We start from the raw sequence: 17,583 nt of genomic DNA, 5'->3' as shown, positions 1-17,583 counted from the left end.
GGTTCGAATCCAGCCCCGGCCTGCTTAACAACAATGATGGCTGCAACCAAAAAAAAAAAAAAATAGCTGGGCGGCGTTGTGGCAGGCACCTATAGTCCCAGCTACTTAGGAGCTCAAGGAGCCCAGGAGTTGGTGGAGGTTGCTGTGAGCTGTGATGCTACGGTACTCTACCCAGGGCGACAGCTTGAGGCTCTGTCTCAAAAAACAAACAAACAACAAAAAAACCCAACAAAGACTTAATATGAAAAAATATTATATTAAAATATTTCATTAATGTTTATAGTGGTCACATGTTGGATTAAACATTGGATTAAATGATATATATAAAAATGCCTTTACAGGGACAAAGAGAGTTGCCTCATCTAAGGTCACATTCCTTTCCTGAGACAGGTACAGGCAATACCTGCCTGACATAGGACTCTAGTCTCCTTGTTCAACCCAGGACAACTATAAAAGGTTACCCAGTAGGCTGTTTAGAAATATTTAGAAAGTATATTTTTTATTTTTTTAATTTATTTTTATTTTCTTTTTCTTTATTAAATCATAAAGAGGTAACTAATGTATACCTTAATGCATTTATGGGGTACAATGTGCTGATTTCATATACAATTTGGAATGCTTACCTCATACTGGTTAATATATCCCTCACCTCATTTACTTAATTATTGTGGTAAGACATTTATACTCTACACTTAATAGATCTGACATGTACCCTTGCAATATGCACCATAGGTGTGATCTCACCATTCGCCCTCCCTCCATCTAGCCTCCCTCCTACTTTTCCTCCCCTCCCCTTGTTCATCCTTGGTCATAGATGTGATCTATTCTTCATATGAAAGTGTGATTGTCTGGCTATTTTTTTAGAGGCAAGGTCTTCCTCTTGCTCAGGATGGTCTTGAATCCACCCACATCAGCCTCCCAGAGTGCTAGGATTACAGGTGTGAGCCACTGAGCCTGGCTTTAATAACTTATTTTTTGAAAAAATTTCTAGGCCAGCTGTGGTGGCTCATGCCTGTAATCCTAGCACTCTGGGAGGCCAAGGTGGGTGGATTGCCTGAGCTCATGAGTTCGAGATCAGCCTGAGGAAGAGCAAGACCTCATCTCTTAAAAAAAGAGCTGGGCATCATTGCAGGAGTCTGTAGTCCCACCTTCTCAGGAGGCTGGGGCAAGAGAATTGCTTGAGCCCAAGAGTTTGAGGTTGCAGCAAGCTATGATGCCACAGCATTCTACTGAGGACGACCAAGTCAGACTCTGTCTTCAAGAAAAAAAAACATCTGGGCACTAAGAGTGCTCATTACTCCTACTCCTGGGGTATCTTTGCTTCTTGCCACTTACAGAGCTAGAAAATATAGGCCTGTGTACACACATACATTACATATGCATACCTACAAATATGCATAATGTGTACATAATGCATATGTAAGTGTATTGAGTTCACATGATTTCAATTCCAATTGATCCCCACAGGTTGTTTCTTGCTTTCTTTTCAAATTTATGTGTACCTTCTTCTAGAGTGAGAACTCTCATCCCCAATATCAACACATTTATTCAGTTATTTAATCATATATCTAAAATAGTTTCTGAATTATTACATCCATTCCAATGACAAGATTTCAGGATTTGTTTGGACTTTTATCCTCCTTTCCTGCCCCTAACACATACTTGTCCCTGGCCTGGACAGAGGGCATATTGCCAAATACCACGTTCATAAGTTACTCTGATTAGTTCTTCTTAGTTCTCTCCATCTTCCCTCCCCAGTGTGGTTAAGGCATTCATCTGAAATATAATGAGGTTCATTTGTCTCAGTTTGCTTTAAGTTTTTATTTTACTCCCTCCTATTTTTATATATTCCTTTTTCTTTTAGAGAAAGAGTCTCACTTTGTCGCCTTCAGTAGAGTGCTATGATGTCACAGCTCACAGCAACCTCCAGCTCTTGGGCTAGGGTGATTCTCTTGTCTCAGCCTCCCGAGTAGCTGGGACTACAGGCGCCCACCACAACGCCCGGCTATTTTTGTTGCAGTTGCCACTGCTGTTTTAGCTGGCTGGGGCTGGGTTCGAACCCGTCACCCTTGGTATATGGGGCCAGCACCCTACTCACTGAGCCACAGGCACCACCCAAGTGTTTCCTTTTTTGAATAAACAGATGTACGCATATATTTTTATTTACCCATTTTTCTTTCACAAAAGGTGGCATGCTCTTTGATATTTTTAATTTTCTACTTAATAACATCTCCTGGAGATTAGTCCATAATAGTTCATAGAAATCATCTCCATTTCTTTTCCAGCTGCATTGTACTCTTCATGCATATGTGTAACAGTTGCATATATACTCACAGCTTTAACCTGGTATGCTCAGACATTTTGAATTTACAATATTTTGCAATTACAAATAAGTAATGAATAAATGTTTGATAATGTAATTTCATGCTGTCAAGGTGTATGTTCAGGATAAAGTCCTACAAGTGGGTTTATTTATTTATTTATTTTGAGACAGAGTCTCAAGCTGTTACCCTGGGTAGAGTGCTGTGGCATCACAGCTCACAGCAATCTTGTACTCCTGGGCTTGTGATTCTCTTGCCTCAGCCTCCCAAGTAGCCAGGATTACAGGCGCCTGCCACAACGCCCAGCTATTTTTTGGTTGTAGTTGTCATTGTTGTCTGGCAGGTTCAGGGTGGATTCGAACCCACCACCTCTGGTGTATGTGGCTGGTGCCCAGCCGCTGAGGTATAGGCACCGAGCCTAGAAGTGGGTTTATGCTCAGTTGAAGAGTGGATGTATAGTTTGCTTGATACTGCCAAACTCCTCTCCCTAGGGGTTGAGCCATTTTGCGTTTCCATCACCAGTGAATTTCCTCAGCTTCTCCAACTGAGTCTATTGTCAGGTTTTTAATATTTGTTAATTTGTTAGATGAGAAATTGTATCTCAGTGTGGCTTTAATCTGCATTTCTATTAAGTTGACTGACTTTTCATGATTGTCATTTTTGTATCTTTTGGCAAACTGTCTATTCATGTGTTTTGCCTGTTTTCCTAAGAATTTGGTCTTTTTCCCTTGAAAAATTTTTCTTTTTAATTTTTAAGAGACAGGGTCTAACTCTGTTGTCCAGGATGAAGTACAGTGTCAGGACCATAGCTCACTGTAACTTCAAACTCCTGGGGTGAAGCAGTCCTCCCACGTCAGCCTCCTAAGTAGCTGGGACTACAAGAGTGGACCACCAGTTGTTTATTTTTTATTTATATATTTATTTTTTGAGACCGTCACCCCGGGTAGAGTGCCATGGCATCACAGCTCACAGCAACCTCAAACCCTTGGGCTTAAGTGATTCTTTTGCCTCAGCCTCCCAAGTAGCTAGGACTACAGGCACTGGCCACAACACCTGGCTATTTTTTGGTTGTAGTTGTCACTGTTGTTTGGCAGGCCCGGGCTGGATTTTAACCCACCAGCTCTGGTGTATGTGGCTGATGCCCTAGCCACTGAGCTACAGGCGCCGAGCCAGTTTGTTTATTTTTGTAGAGACAGAATCTTGCTATGTTGCCCAGGCTGGTCTTGAACTCTTTGCCTCTAACAATTCTCCCACCTCAGCCTCCCAAAGTGTAAAAATTCTTTATACTTCGTGGAGTTATTGGCCTTTTACCTGAGGTATTATGGGCAAATTTCTTTCCAGTTTGTCATTTGTCTTATGGTTTTTATTTTCATGTAGTCAACATTTGTCCTGTTTTTTTTTCCCCGATCTAAAGTGATTTTCCACTATGTCATATCCTTTTTAAAGGTTATTTCTTTTCCTTTAGCTTTGTGTTGGTTTTGGGGGAGACTCCATCAGCACAAAACCTTTAATTTACATTTCCTAAGTTTTTGTAAGAATTTTGTATGGATGTAGGCCCAATTTATTCCAAATCATTTTATTCATAAAATCCCTAATTTGAATGCCCCATTTGCCATTTCTGCCCTCTTGTGCGGTTTGTTTTCAGAGATGGGAGAAAAGCTTAATGCATTTCTCTTTTTACTCTTACATTTCCCCTTTTTCTTTTTGTTACCCTTCCTTATAATTGATTCTCCAGGCTGCCACTCTTTTTTTTTTTGAGACAGAGCCTCAAGCTGTCCCCCTGGGCAGAGTGCTGTGGCATCACAGCTCACAGCAACCTCCAACTCCTGGGCTCAAGCGAGTCTCCTGTCTCTGCCTCCCAAGTAGCTGGGACCACAGGCGCCCGCCACAACGCCCCGGCTATTTTTTGGTTGTAGGCATCATTGTTGTTTGGCGGGACGGGGCTGGATTTGAACCTGCCACCTTAGGTGTATGTGGCTGGCGCCTTACCCACCTAAGCCACAGGTGCCGAGCCTAGGCTGCCACTCTTGATCCTACACATTTTCAAGCCCCTTCCCCAGAGCCAGGGCTATAGTGACCAAGTCCTAACTGGTTTTCTGTATTTTGCATTCATTTCACTTTTTCCCCTGGAGATCCTGACTGTGACCCTCTGTCCCACAGAGTGCTTTAACGTCCCTTTCTTCACAGGCACAGGCTTATTTATGGTGGTAGCAAGTCTCCTGTTGTTGAAAGTTTTTTCCTCTACTGACAGGTAATTTGAAGTTGCAGTAATCTCTGGGTAATGAAGACATGCATCCTATGTAGTTTCTATTCGTTCTACTTGATTTTATGGTTGTTTTGAGTGGGTGAGGGACAGATTTGTAATTAGGCTACTGATATTGTTTTCCAGCCCCAGAAATCTCAACACGAATTTCTTTTTCTTTTTGTTTTGAGACAGAGTCTCAGTTTGTCACCCTCAGTAGAGTGCTATGGTGTCACAGCTCACAGCAATCTCAAACTCCTAGGCTTAAGTGATTCTCTTGCCTCAGCCTCCCAAGTAGCTGGGACTACAGGTGCCTGCCACAATGTTTAGCTATTTTTTGGTTGCAGTTGTCATTGTTGTTTAGCAGGCCCAGGCTGGGTTCCAACCCACCAGCTCTGGTGTATGTGGCTGGTGCCCTAGCCGCTGAGCTATAGGCACCGAGCCTAAAGTCTGCTTTATTATCTTTAGCAAATATCATAAATACATTTTTTTCTTTAATAGTGCTAATTATAAAAAGAATGCTTGTCGGCCAGGTTCAGTGGCTCACGTCTGTAATCCTAACAATCTGGGAGGCCAAGGTGGGTAGATTACTTGGGTTTAGGAGTTACAGATCAGCCTGAGCAAAGAGCAAGACCCCAGTTCTAGTGGGGCATTGTGGCAGGCACTTGTAATCCCAGCTACTTGGGAGGCTGAGGCAAGAGAATCACTTGAGCCCAAGAGTCTGAGGTTGCTGTAAGCTGTTACGCCTCAGTACTCTACTGCGGGTAACAAAGTGAGACTGTTTCAAATAAAAAGAATGCTTGTAAAAAGAGAAATTAGTAATAAAATGGGGGAAGAGCTGATAGAAAATTGAAACTTTATAACTTTCTACTTTAAATTCTAGTCACACGTAGAAGGAAAATACACATCCAATTTCAGCGTGAGAAGTAGAAAGAAGATACAGATCAAAGACCCAAATACAAAGGACTATTCATATATTTGAACGTATGAGTAATCGTTTCCTCTGTAAAACCTGGACTTCTATAATTTCCTATAGTAAGGTATGTTTTTAAATGCTAGAGGGGACACCTAACAGTTAACATTAGGTATGACTGGAAACATCCAGAAGTCCAAAACTAAATACGAGAATTTGAACACACATTAATGCTAAAAGAGCCCAGCTCTATCATTTAAAACTGAAGCTGTTTCTCTTTTATAAAATGGAGTATTAACTTCCTTATAGTTGTTTTGAGGGGTGAAAATATTGCCCACAAAGCACATATTGTGACACAATATGCGGGGCAACATAGCTATTTACCTTCATAAACCATGACAGCAGCTAAACAAGTCAAAGAATAGTTCCCTATCTAAGCTACCTAGCCTTATTCAGCTGACAGTAAACGGCAGGTCCTAGGGAAGTTTATAAAGTCTGAGTTGTTCTATTGGATCGTCCAGTTCACTCCATTTCATGTGTTTTTCCCAGGTACTGCCCTTTCTTCAAGATTGAATAAAACCATTCAGCTCTCTGTAATTTCTCCAAGATACAAAAAAAAAAAAAAAAAAAATCAAACTATACGGTATTCCAGCGGTCACCTCCAAGTTGCTATACACGGAGAAAATAGGAAATTGTAGTTAATGTATCCTTATTCACAAAATGTTCATTACAAAATTCTACAGAATATAGGCTCGGCGCCCATAGCTCAACTGGCTAAGGCGCCAGCCACGTACACCTAAGGTGGTGGGTTCGAATCCCCAGCCCGGACCCGCCAAACAACAATGACGGCTGCAACCAAAAAATAGCCGGGCGTTGTGGCGGGTGCCTGTGGTCCCAGCTACTTGGGAGGCGGAGGCAGGAGACTCGCTTGAGCCCAGGAGTTGGAGGTTGCTGTGAGCTGTAATGCCATGGCACTCTACCCAGGAGGACAGCTTGAGGCTCTGTCTCAAAAAAAAAAAAACAAAAAAACAAAACCAAAATTTTACAGAATATTTACAAAATACTCTGTGTTGGCCACCGCTTTGTAAAATCCTGTAATGAATATTTTGTAAATAAAGGTATATTTAACTACAATTGCCCATTTTCCCTATGCATGGCAACTTTAGGGATGACTTTTGAGATATCCTGTAGAGTAATATTTTCTATATTTTACTTCTTTCAGATCTTGATTTTTAAAAATATATTCTAATTGGAACAAAATAGATTTGTGTCCCTTTTAAAGGAATTTCAGAAATTACAAGATCAGAGAGTTAAGTAGTTGACTTACAAATTTGTAGCTGCTGGTAAGAGGCTTCTGTAGTTTGAAAAAAATATATTCTAATAATTACCATTGTTTTTGTCATAATATTTACTTTAAAATTCCAAATAATACTAAAAAAGAGTATGAGCATTTAAAAATATAATATATTAAAAGAAGGAATAAGTAAAAAAAAAAATTAGAGAAACATTGCCCTAGAATTTTGTGGAACATAAAACTGTAATCTTTCATAACTATTCTTGCTGTGCTTTACTATAAAAATACAGATGGCACAGCTCTTCTATAGCTTTTAACAACTTGATTTTAAATTGCTTTCAAAAGTAATTTATTTGGATTTTCCATATCCTTTAATGAATGTAAATATATTAACAGAAAAGGAGCCCCCCCCCCGAAGACTATACAATTTCTGAAATAGGTCAGGAAAAGCAAAAAGACACAAAATTACATTGCTTCAATGCAAACAGAACACATATATCACACCCACACTTGCGTTTTCCCAGGTTTTCACAAAGAAAACGGGTCACCGTATTTCTCAGCGAAGATCCATACTATACTCTGGCTAATCAGAGACTTCCAAACTTTTTTCTTTAAAAAGAACATTTTTAATAGACTAAATACTGGTTATCACTGAGTTTTTGTTTAAGGTACAACAGCAGCATGGTTTAAATGTTACTTGCAGTTCTTGGAAAAAATAAAAATTTTAATGTAATGAAATACAGAAAAAGTAGGGACCACCTTTCATTATTTTGAGTACCATTGTTCTCTTGAAAAAATATTCCAACCTTCTAAAATCCCAGAGTTAAGAACCATTTCCAAGGGGAAAAATAAATCCAATGCCATAAAATAACTTCTGAACAAAAGTATGTGTGCATGTGTATATATATATATGTGTGTGTGTATACATATATGTGTATATATATATATAAAAAAGTATGTATATGTGTAAAACAGAAAAAAAGATGGCAAAGTACTTAGTATTTTTAATTTCCTTCAAGGTAGCTTCTGAAATTTGAAGCAAACATTTTGCTTGACCAAAACGTGTTTTTCTGGTTGTTTGATCCCCATTCATGCAAAAAATAAAAAAGAAAAGAAAAGAAAAGAAAAGAAAAAAAAAAGCCAGAAAGAGTTACTAGGTGAAAAATAAGGCTTCAAATACTAAATGACTTTAAAAGTGGGTACAAGGAAAAATAAAATTAGGCAAAACTTGGGCTGAAAGTGTCCCTCAACCAGTCATTGCTATGGTGTGCCTTTCACAACTATCCTTTTATTCTTGGTCTCAAAATCAGTACCAGATAGACTGTCACCTCTGGCACAGGTCATAAATTCCTACTACAAAAAGATAACTAATCATACTCTAGCAAATTATGCTCTAAGCTTAGCTTACTAGGCTTTGTAACATAGAACTCAGGTCAAAACTTTCTACGCAACTTTAGATTTGATATTCTTTTATGGCTGACTTATGATTTGCCAATTAAAAAATAAAAGAATCTAAAATTCAACATTACAGAACTAATGAGTAATATAATGGAATATTTGTTAGAATTCAAGTGCTAGCCTCTGGGAATTCTTAATAATATTCACTATTCCCAATCTTTCCTTTTCTTTATAGATTATTGTTTTAGACAGCACATACACACAGATGTAGGTAGGAAATTTTGTTAAATATCTTTCTGGCACCCAATATCTAATCCAATACTCTGACTTGAATTGATTTATAATGGTATCTAATACATGTTCAAATAAGATTAGCAGTAAATGATAGAAAATTACTGAGTCTACGGGCTAAAATTTTTTTCACATCTTTTGTAATCAACCTTATTTTCACAGCTTGACTAACAAATACAGGTAACCAATAGATAAGTTTATCCTTCATCAAATAATCCAAAATAATAATTGTAGGCCTGTCATTCATAAGAAACTATAATTTGTTATATTCTGACATTGGCACTTAATAAAATGTTAACAACTAAAGTTTTTCTAAAAATTTCAAAACATTACAATAAAGGAGATACACAATTTAAGACTATGTTTAAATCTGTTACTGTGAAATTCCAATAATTCCCATTTTATATGCATAATTAGATCTTTAAAATTGTGGCCATTTTCCAAAGACACCAACATATTATGACAAACTCAGGAGAGAACTTGTCTCCTTCATGAGAATGTTTCTTTTCTTGCACCAAGCTAAAAATTTCCAATATCCTAAACCCAATCACTCTTAGTAAATGTTTTGGTGACTCACATTAGCGAAAATAATCTGCAGCAGAGAGCCAAAAGAATGGAAATGCCCTTACTCAAAGGTAATCACACATTCTTGCACTTTGCCTAAACACTCAGAAAAGTCAAAGGGATACTGTCTTGAACAAAATATAGATTCAAAGTTATGGTACAACTCTGATTGTATTAAGGCTTTCACTATCATGATCTCCTAAAGTCTCTCCACCTTAGTATTCTCATACTGATTTGTATGGTGATCTTAAAGGGTTATTTAAGGGCCTTGTTTTGGCTTTTCAGTGGGAAACCACTCTATCGTCTCTGAATGTTAAAGGTGATCCCACAGACCTCAAAGAGGCAATCTGGTAAGGACCAATTTTAAAGTTTGCAACACCAAGACTACAATGATCAACACTTTGAAGCAAGATGAATAAATTAAAATTCTTGGTTAGACATTAAAGCATTCTTGCCAAGAATAAGTGTACACTGTATGGAGGGATATTTGATTCCTACATACGAGTTCCAATATGCCCATTGTATTTGTTTACAGGAGACACTGCAAGTTTAAGGTAATTTACATTCCTTGGCAATCAAGTTACTGTTATAGGCAATGTCTTTTATTGTTCCATCTGGCACTTGCTAACACCATTCTTGAAGAACCTAGAAATGAAGGTCAGTCACTCTGTTTATCAAGAACAGAACCAAATAAAAACAAAAATTTTTGGAAAAGTGACCAAGAAATTCTGGTTCATCACTATTTTCCACATCTAACAGTTCCTTCAAGATAAAACATAACTCTTCCTTCCATGATAGCTTTCCAACAAAAGGAGATTAAAGAAAAAAAGAAAAGAAAGTCCCCCACCCTTCCCCCCTAAATTGTCATTCATACTGGTGAAGGAGCCAGTCTTGTTAGCAGCTAAATATTGCACTGCTTTCATTCTGTGTACGGTCAGGGTCCATTGAAAGTGGCACACTCATGGTATAAGTGATGGATGATGACACCGCCGGCTCAAGAGTGAAGATTCAGTATGTGGAGGGACAAGAAACATGTCAGCACTAGTCACATATCCAGTTGCAAAAGTCTGATTTCCAGAAATTAAAATTCATCACTTTCAGCTGCATGAAGTTGTGTGTCATCCGCATCTGTCATGCTGCTCTCCTGGGATTCATCTGTTCCCACTTCGAAATAAAACAAAAGTCTACAGTAAGGTGTCTGGCAAAGCATATCTTGTTAGTTTATGAAAACAAGGAAAACTATATTATATTCAGAGATAAGACCCTAAATAAAGGCCTTTAAAAATCCTGACATCCTTTAATAAAATCTAATTCAAATTTCTTATTTTACAGAGAAGATTAGTTTATTGGGTTTTAGCTTTAAGGTTTTTGTTTTTTTGCAGTTTTTGGCCGGGGCTGGGTTTGAACCCACCACCTCCAGTACATGGGGCCAGCACCCTACTTCCTTGAGCCACAGGTGCTGCCCTCCTTTAAGGTTTTAACTACTAAAAATGTCTCTCCCTAATGAATTACTCACTTCTGCTCTAGGAATTAAAACTAAACTATCTAGCTCTCTGAGACATAAAAAAAGACTGACATTTCTTTCTTCAAACTCCTTGGCACTGACTCATTGAGGATACTCTCTGCTAGTCCACAGAAATATAAAATGCTAATATAACCTTCAGTTTAAAAAAGGTTATTGAGAAAAAAGAAAAGAAAAAATAACAAAAATATTAAAAAATAAAGTGGGGTACTGGAGTTATAAGAATTATAATTTTACAGTTTTTGGCAGGTGCTGGGTTTGAACCCACCACCTCCGGCATATGGGGCTGGCGCCCTACTCCTTTGAGCCACAGGTGCCACCCCAAGAATTATAATTTTAATTAAATCCTTTCACTAAGTTTTCTAGAACGAAGGCATCTAATCAGACTTTCTCATCAGAATTTCTCAGTTCTCTTATTAAAAAATATTGATACAATAAGTCTTGGTTCTCAATAGTTATTTTAAGACATACACCATACACTTAATTTAGAGATAGAAAATTTACGTAGCCTATATTCTTCGTTCTTTCCTCAACCCCTAAATTTATATATATACAGGGTATCCATAAAGTTCTATTTTAAATTGCACACGAACTTTATGGACACCCTGTATTCAAGGATGCATTTGGATTTTTAGATTTGCCAGACCTATAGAGAATTTCATTTCATTTTTTTTTTTTTTTTTTGAAACAGAGTCTCACTTTGTTACCCTTCATAGAGTGCTATGGTGTCATAGCTCACAGCAACCTTGAACTCTTGGGCTCCCAAGTAGCAGGGAATATAGGTACTCCCCACAATGCCTAGCTATTTTTAGAGATGAGGTCTGGCTCTGGCTCAGGCTGGTCTTGAACCTCAGGCAATCTACTGGCCTTGGCCTCTGTGAGCTCAGACAATCTACCCACCTTGGCTTCCCAGAGTGCTAGGATTATAGGCGTGAACTACCACATCCGGTTGTTATAGAGAATTTCAATAGCCACTACCACAGATTTATCAACTTTAAAAATGTGTAAAAACTTATTCATTCACATGGTACTTATAATTTTCTCAACCTACATTCATATCTACCATCTTTTTCACCCATATTACATCCCTATAAAGCAGATAAGAAGTATTGGCTACTTATTCAAATATAAATTGAGATCTAGTTAATAATCAGCAATGGATCTCTCACACAGCAAACTAGCTCGAGAACTGAGACTAATTACCTGACTCCATACGCATTTTGTTATAACGGCTCCTTGTTCAATTTCCCTAAAATTCCATTTGGCATAAAGAAAGCACCACAGTTAAAAAAAAATAAAAGAGCAGCTCACAAATACTTATGCAAAAGGTAGCTTTCTGAACATTCAAAATCATATGGACGGCACTTACTGATCTGTTCCTCTTGGGTTATTGGCTCCTCATCATCTGGAAGGTAGCGCTTATCAATTGCCTCTTTAATCTGGTTATTGGCTCCTTTAGGATCTAAATCCATAGCCCAAGAGAAATTCATCAGGGCGAGGTGTGTTTGACCTAGTTTCTTGTAAACCTAAAAATAAACAGCAGCACTACATTTTTCATTAAGTTGTGAGCTTCAAATATAAAATCCTAAACATCTATAATTTAAATTAGCCTCCTAATTTATGTGCTCTTAACTTACTCTGATGGGTAGGACATTTCCACCCTACAGATTAGTTCCTTTTAGCATATTGAGATATTATTTTCAGAATTATTTGCTTCTGTATTTTGGGTAGTGGGTTTATAATAAATCTCACTCTAACTGGAACAATGACAAAGGGAATAAATAGACTATAAGGGCTTAATATTCACTTATGTTGATTTATTTTTTATTTTAATTTTTTTGAGACATAGTCTTACTCTTTTGCCCCAATTAGAGTGCCATGGCATCACCCTAGCTCACAGCAACCTCAAACTCTTGGGTTCAAGCAATCCTCCTGCCTTAGCCTCTTGAGAGAGACCTGGGACTCTGGGTGCTCACCATGATGCCTGGCTAATTTTTCTATTTTTAGTAGAGATGGGGGTCTCATTCTTGCTCAGGCTGGTCTTATACTCATGAACTCAAGGGATCCACCTCTCTCACCTCCCAGAGTGCTAGGGTTATAGGTGTGAGCCCAGCCAATTTATACTGATTTTGGGGTGCCTGTGGCTCAGTGAGTAGGTGCCAGCCCCATATACCAAGGGTGGGGGGTTCAAACCCAGCCCTGGCCAAACTGCAACAAAAAATAGTGGGGTGTTGTGGCAGGCATCTGTAGTCCCAGCTACTTGGGAGGCTGATCCAAGAGAATCGCCTAAGCCCAAGAGCTGGAGGCTGCTGTGAGTTGTGATGCCACTTCACTTAACTGAGGGGGACAAAGTGAGACTCTGTCTTTAAAAGAAAAAATAAAAAATTTATACTAATTTTAAATGGAATTATGCATGTATCAACTCTTAACATCTGTCCATGGTTCCTAGACACTTTAATAACCAAATGGCATCTGGGGGTCCAGTGTGTAAAGGACTGACTAGTCTGGCCTTGGGAATACTAGAAGCCATTTCTTTTTTTCTTCATCCCAAATGAATATATATATATATATATATTTTTTTTTTAACTTCAGATTAATATGAGGGTAAAAACTATTACGTTATAATGTTTGCATTTATAAGGTAAGGTCCCTGTTGTACTGTGTTTCCCTGAAAATAAGACACTGCCTTATATTTATTTTTTCTCAAGAAGACACACTAGGGCTTATTTTCAGGGGATGTCTTATTTTTATTAAGTATAATACAACAATCTACATTTATTCAAATACAGTTAAGTCATCTTCTTCTGGAACTTGACAGGGGAGCTGACCTTGTTGGTGGGGCTGGTGCTAGGGCTGTGTGAACTCCTTTCCCCTAACTGTTTGCATGTGCACAACAGGATACCTTCGACCGTGGTTACCACACGCGTAGCAGCACAAGTGCAATTGGCTTGGAGAAAGGAGCTGTAGCAGATAAAAGGTATTCCAGTCTTCCTTACCACTCCTCACGGGGAAATGCAGGGCATAGCTATGCAGATAGGCATCACTAGGTCTTATTATTGGGTAGGGCCAATATTTAACAAATGCATAGAAATCCTACTAAGGCTTATTTTTTGGGTAGGTCTTATTTTTGGGGAAACATGGTAGTTGTGTTGTGCACCTAGGAGGTGTGCCATATACCCTTCACTGTCCCCTTAGGTGGGAACACACCAATCCCCCTCCCTCCTCCCATACCCTTCCCAACTTGAATTAAATTGAGTTTTTCACTTGTGTGAGCATGTATTAGTTCCCCTGCTGGCTTCATATTAATTTTGAGTACATTGGATACTTGTTTTTGTTTTTTTTTTTTTTTGAGACAGTTTTATTTTGTCACCCTTGGTAGAGTGCTGCGGAGTCATAGTTCACAGCAACCTCAAACTCTTAGGTTCAAGCAATTCTTTTGCCTCAGCCTCCCAAGTAGCTGGACTATAGGTGCCTACCACAGCGCCTGGCTATTTTAGAGACAGGGTCTCACTCTGACTCAGGCAGGTCTCGAACCAGTTAACTCAGGCAATCCACTCACCTTAGCCTCCCAAGTGCCAGGATTACAGGTGTGAGCCACCATGCCTGACCCGGATATTTGCTTTTTCATTCTTTTTTTTTTTTTTTTGAGACAGAGCCTCAAGCTATCCCCCTGGGTAGAGTGCCATGGCATCACAGCTCGTAGCAACCTCCAACTCCTGGGCTCAAGCGAGTCTCCTGCCTCTGCCTCCCAAGTAGCTGGGACCACAGGCGCCCGCCACAACGCCCGGCCATTTTTTGGTTGCAGCCATCATTGTTGTTTTGGCGGGTCCGGGCTGGGGATTCGAACCCGCCACCTTAGGTGTACGTGGCTGGCGCCTTAGCTGGTTGAGCCATAGGCGCCGAGCCTGCTTTTTCATTCTTGTGATACTTTATTAAAGAGAATGTTCTCTAACTCTATCCAAGTTAATATAAAAGATGAAGCCATTTCTTCTAGTCAAGACAACACAGTGCCATTAATGTTTTGTTTTGGGGCATTTCTAAGTATTTTACTGAGCATAGGAAGCTATGGGCTTTTCATGTGATAGACTCAGTTATAAACTCGTTACTGGCCTTGGGCTGCAAATGCTAATCTACTTCTAATGCCACAGTAGAATCAGGATTACAGGGTGTGTATTCTTGCTTAATCGTTAGAATAGCATCTTCATAAATGTTAGAACTAAAACCATTATTCCCAGAGCACTTAGTTCAGAGGTATAGTTGAATTTGCTCAATAGATGTTATACAGTATTATATTTATTCTTATAAAATACAAAAGTTAATATTTGCTATGAAAGTCACAGTTTAGGACCATGGCCCCAGTCTTTACCTTTCCTATCAAGAAGTAAACGAGGGATTCTTTGGGAACAATTTGTTTCAATTCTTCAAGTTCTTGTAAAGCCGACTGAAAAAAGTAAAAAGAAAAACCTCAGAGCAGCAGTTTTACAAAGTTTTGACTAAGCAAGTGTTTTTCTTTATCAGATTTCCTAGATCATTTCAACAAAAGCTAACTAGAACTTAATCAATATACTTCTTTATTGCATTAGTTCTTATTGTAAAAACGAAATGCAAGAAAAATATTTATGACAATAGGAACTAAGGAATGACAAGCACTCACCAGTGTAGGCTGAAAACACACACACACTGCTACTTCTTTGTGAAATACGCAGGTGGCAACAACCTTGGTTTTGTTATCATTTCACTTAAAATAATAACTTCATCATGTTGTATATGGAAATGTGTGAAAGTGCTTTGAAAACTATTAATAAGCTACAGAACAAAAGAAGTATGAGCTCTGTCTGACCTTGATGCATGTGCTAAGCTTTGGACATCAACCTACCTAATTTTACTAATAAACTTAAATTTAACCCTTTGAACTAAGTTAAAACTGTCCAATATTGGCTCAGCACTTGCAGCTCAGTGGTTATGGCACCAGCCACACACATCAAGACTAGCAGGTTCGAACCTGGCCTGGACCTGCTAAAAAACAATGATAACTGCTCCCCGTCCCTCCCTCCCCAAAACAGCAGGGTGCTGTGGGGGGTACCTATAGTCCCAGCTACTTGGGAGGCTGAGGCAAGAGACTCGCTTAAGCCCAAGAGTTTGAGGTGGCTGTGAGCTGTGACACCATAGCTCTGTACGGAGGGCAACATAATGAGACTCTGTCCCAAACAAACAAAAAAACAACAGAAAAAACTGCCTAATAATCTCTGAACATTGCTAAAGGGTTGGGGAAATTGAGAGGAAAGAGAAAAAATTAGATTTGTATTTAAAAGAAAGAAATAATCATTTCACTCAGCTGGGTATGGTGGCTCATGCCTGTAATCCTAGTACTCTAGGAGGCTGAGGCAGGTGGACTGCTTGAGCTCAGGAGTTCCAGCTTGTCTCTAAAATTAGCCAGTGGGCTCAGTGCCTATAGCTCAGCAGCTAGGGTGTTGGCCATATGTACTGGGGCTGGCGGTTCCAACCCAGCCTAGGCCAGCTAAACAATAATGACAACTGCAACAACAACAAAAAATAGCCAGGCGCTGTGGCAGGCGCCTGTAGTCCTAGTTACCTGGGGAGGCTAAGGCAAGAGAATCGCTTAAGCCCAAGAGTTGAAGGTTGCTGTGAGCTGTGATGCCACAGTACTCTACCAAGGGTGACACAGTGAGATTCTGTCTCAAAAAATAAATAAATAAAAATAAAAATAGCCAGTGCTGTGGTGGGCACCTGTAGTCCCAGCTACTTGGGAGGCTGAGATAAGAGGATCACTTAAGCCCAGGAGTTTGAGGTTGCTGTGAGATATGACACCATGGCATTCTATCTCAGGGCAATTGAGTGAGATTCTTTCTCAAACAAAAACAAAAACAAAAAACAAAGCAAACAAACAGGCTCCCCAAATGAGATACCGTCCTATTTTTCACTTGGACAAAAATAATTTGGGGTCACAAAAAGTTAGCATGAGTGAGAGGAAAACAGGTATTTTCATCATTTAAGTGCAAGTATAAGTTGATACAAACTATTTGTAAGGGCAATTCAGTATTATCTGTTAATATAAAAACTACACATAAACACTGATTCTGCAATCCCAATGCAATCCCTGTCATTTTTATAAACATATTCAACCCAATATTATTACTTGTTATTGCAAAACATTAGAAATAAACTAACTGCAGCCTAGCTAAATAAATTATAGTCTATGCTCTATGTGATAACAGATAAGTAGGTACTCAATTCTATGTAAAAATAAAAAAGGCAAAAACAATACGCTGAACAATGTGTACAGTATTATTCCTCGTGTCAAAACATACCACACACACACACAAATATACAAGAATTCACAAACCATTGTTAGCATTGAAGATGAGGTAAGAGGGCTACAGGTTAAGGAATTTTGGCAGCCTGTAGATTCTGGGTAAAGCAGGGAAACAGGTTCCCTCCAGAAATGAAAACTTTGCCAACACCTTGATTTTTACCTCAGTGAGAATAATGTTGGGCTTCAAGATAGTAAATTTATTTCAAGACATCAAATTTGTGATGGTGGCAATAGGAAACAAAGGTATAACTATACATAACTTCATAGTATATGTATAAATATTTTATAAATACATTTATGTGAATATATACATAATTTTTCTTTTTTCTTTTGGGCATAAATCATTACATCTATGTCTCCAAACAAGTTAAGAATCCCCCTTGGGAAGGGGATAATTGATGGCATGAGGGGACTTCTATTATTCATTTGGTAGCTTTCTCAACTTTTTTTTTCCCAATGAGGACAGAGTTTCTTGATGGAAAGATTAATAGAAAGATGTTTTTTTTTTTTTTTGACCGGTTCTGGGTTTGAACCCACTACCTCCAGCATATGGGGCTGGCGCTCTACCCTTTTGAGCCACTGGCATCGCCCTGATAGAGAGATTCATAAACAAAAGAGGGGGTACAGAACCTCTGGCAGTGGAGGGGGAATCTAAGAAGGAAGCCTTCTTTCTCTACTTTTTGAATTTTCTTTTTTTTTTTTTG

The 17,583-nt window shown here is 38.8% G+C and overlaps 1 protein-coding gene across 10 annotated transcripts in view; it reads right to left on the bottom strand.

Annotated features, from left to right (window-relative positions):
* Positions 1–7,122: 7,122 nt before the first annotated feature.
* Positions 7,123–17,583, bottom strand: part of CDC27 (cell division cycle 27) — a 90,382-nt gene continuing 79,921 nt past the window's right edge. For 3 of the 10 annotated variants that reach the window (XM_003786224.3, XM_003786223.3, XM_012803161.2), the window contains exons 17-19: positions 14,912–14,986; positions 11,915–12,071; positions 7,123–10,187 (exon numbers count right to left, since the gene is read on the bottom strand). In XM_003786224.3, the coding sequence (XP_003786272.1) occupies positions 10,105–10,187; positions 11,915–12,071; positions 14,912–14,986 (315 nt within the window). In that variant the 3' untranslated portion in view covers positions 7,123–10,104. Of the gene's footprint in view, positions 10,188–11,914; positions 12,091–14,911; positions 14,987–17,583 lie in introns of all 10 variants that reach the window. The other 7 variants (XM_023511046.1, XM_023511050.1, XM_023511051.1 and 4 more) reach the window with 4 other exon arrangements.

Source organism: Otolemur garnettii, unplaced genomic scaffold (assembly GCF_000181295.1).
Source record: "Otolemur garnettii isolate 467f Iridium unplaced genomic scaffold, OtoGar3 scaffold00018, whole genome shotgun sequence".
NCBI lineage: Eukaryota > Metazoa > Chordata > Mammalia > Primates > Galagidae > Otolemur > Otolemur garnettii.
The sequence above is the reverse complement of the archived record's forward strand: the minus strand, read 5'-3'. Positions and strand labels throughout refer to the sequence as shown.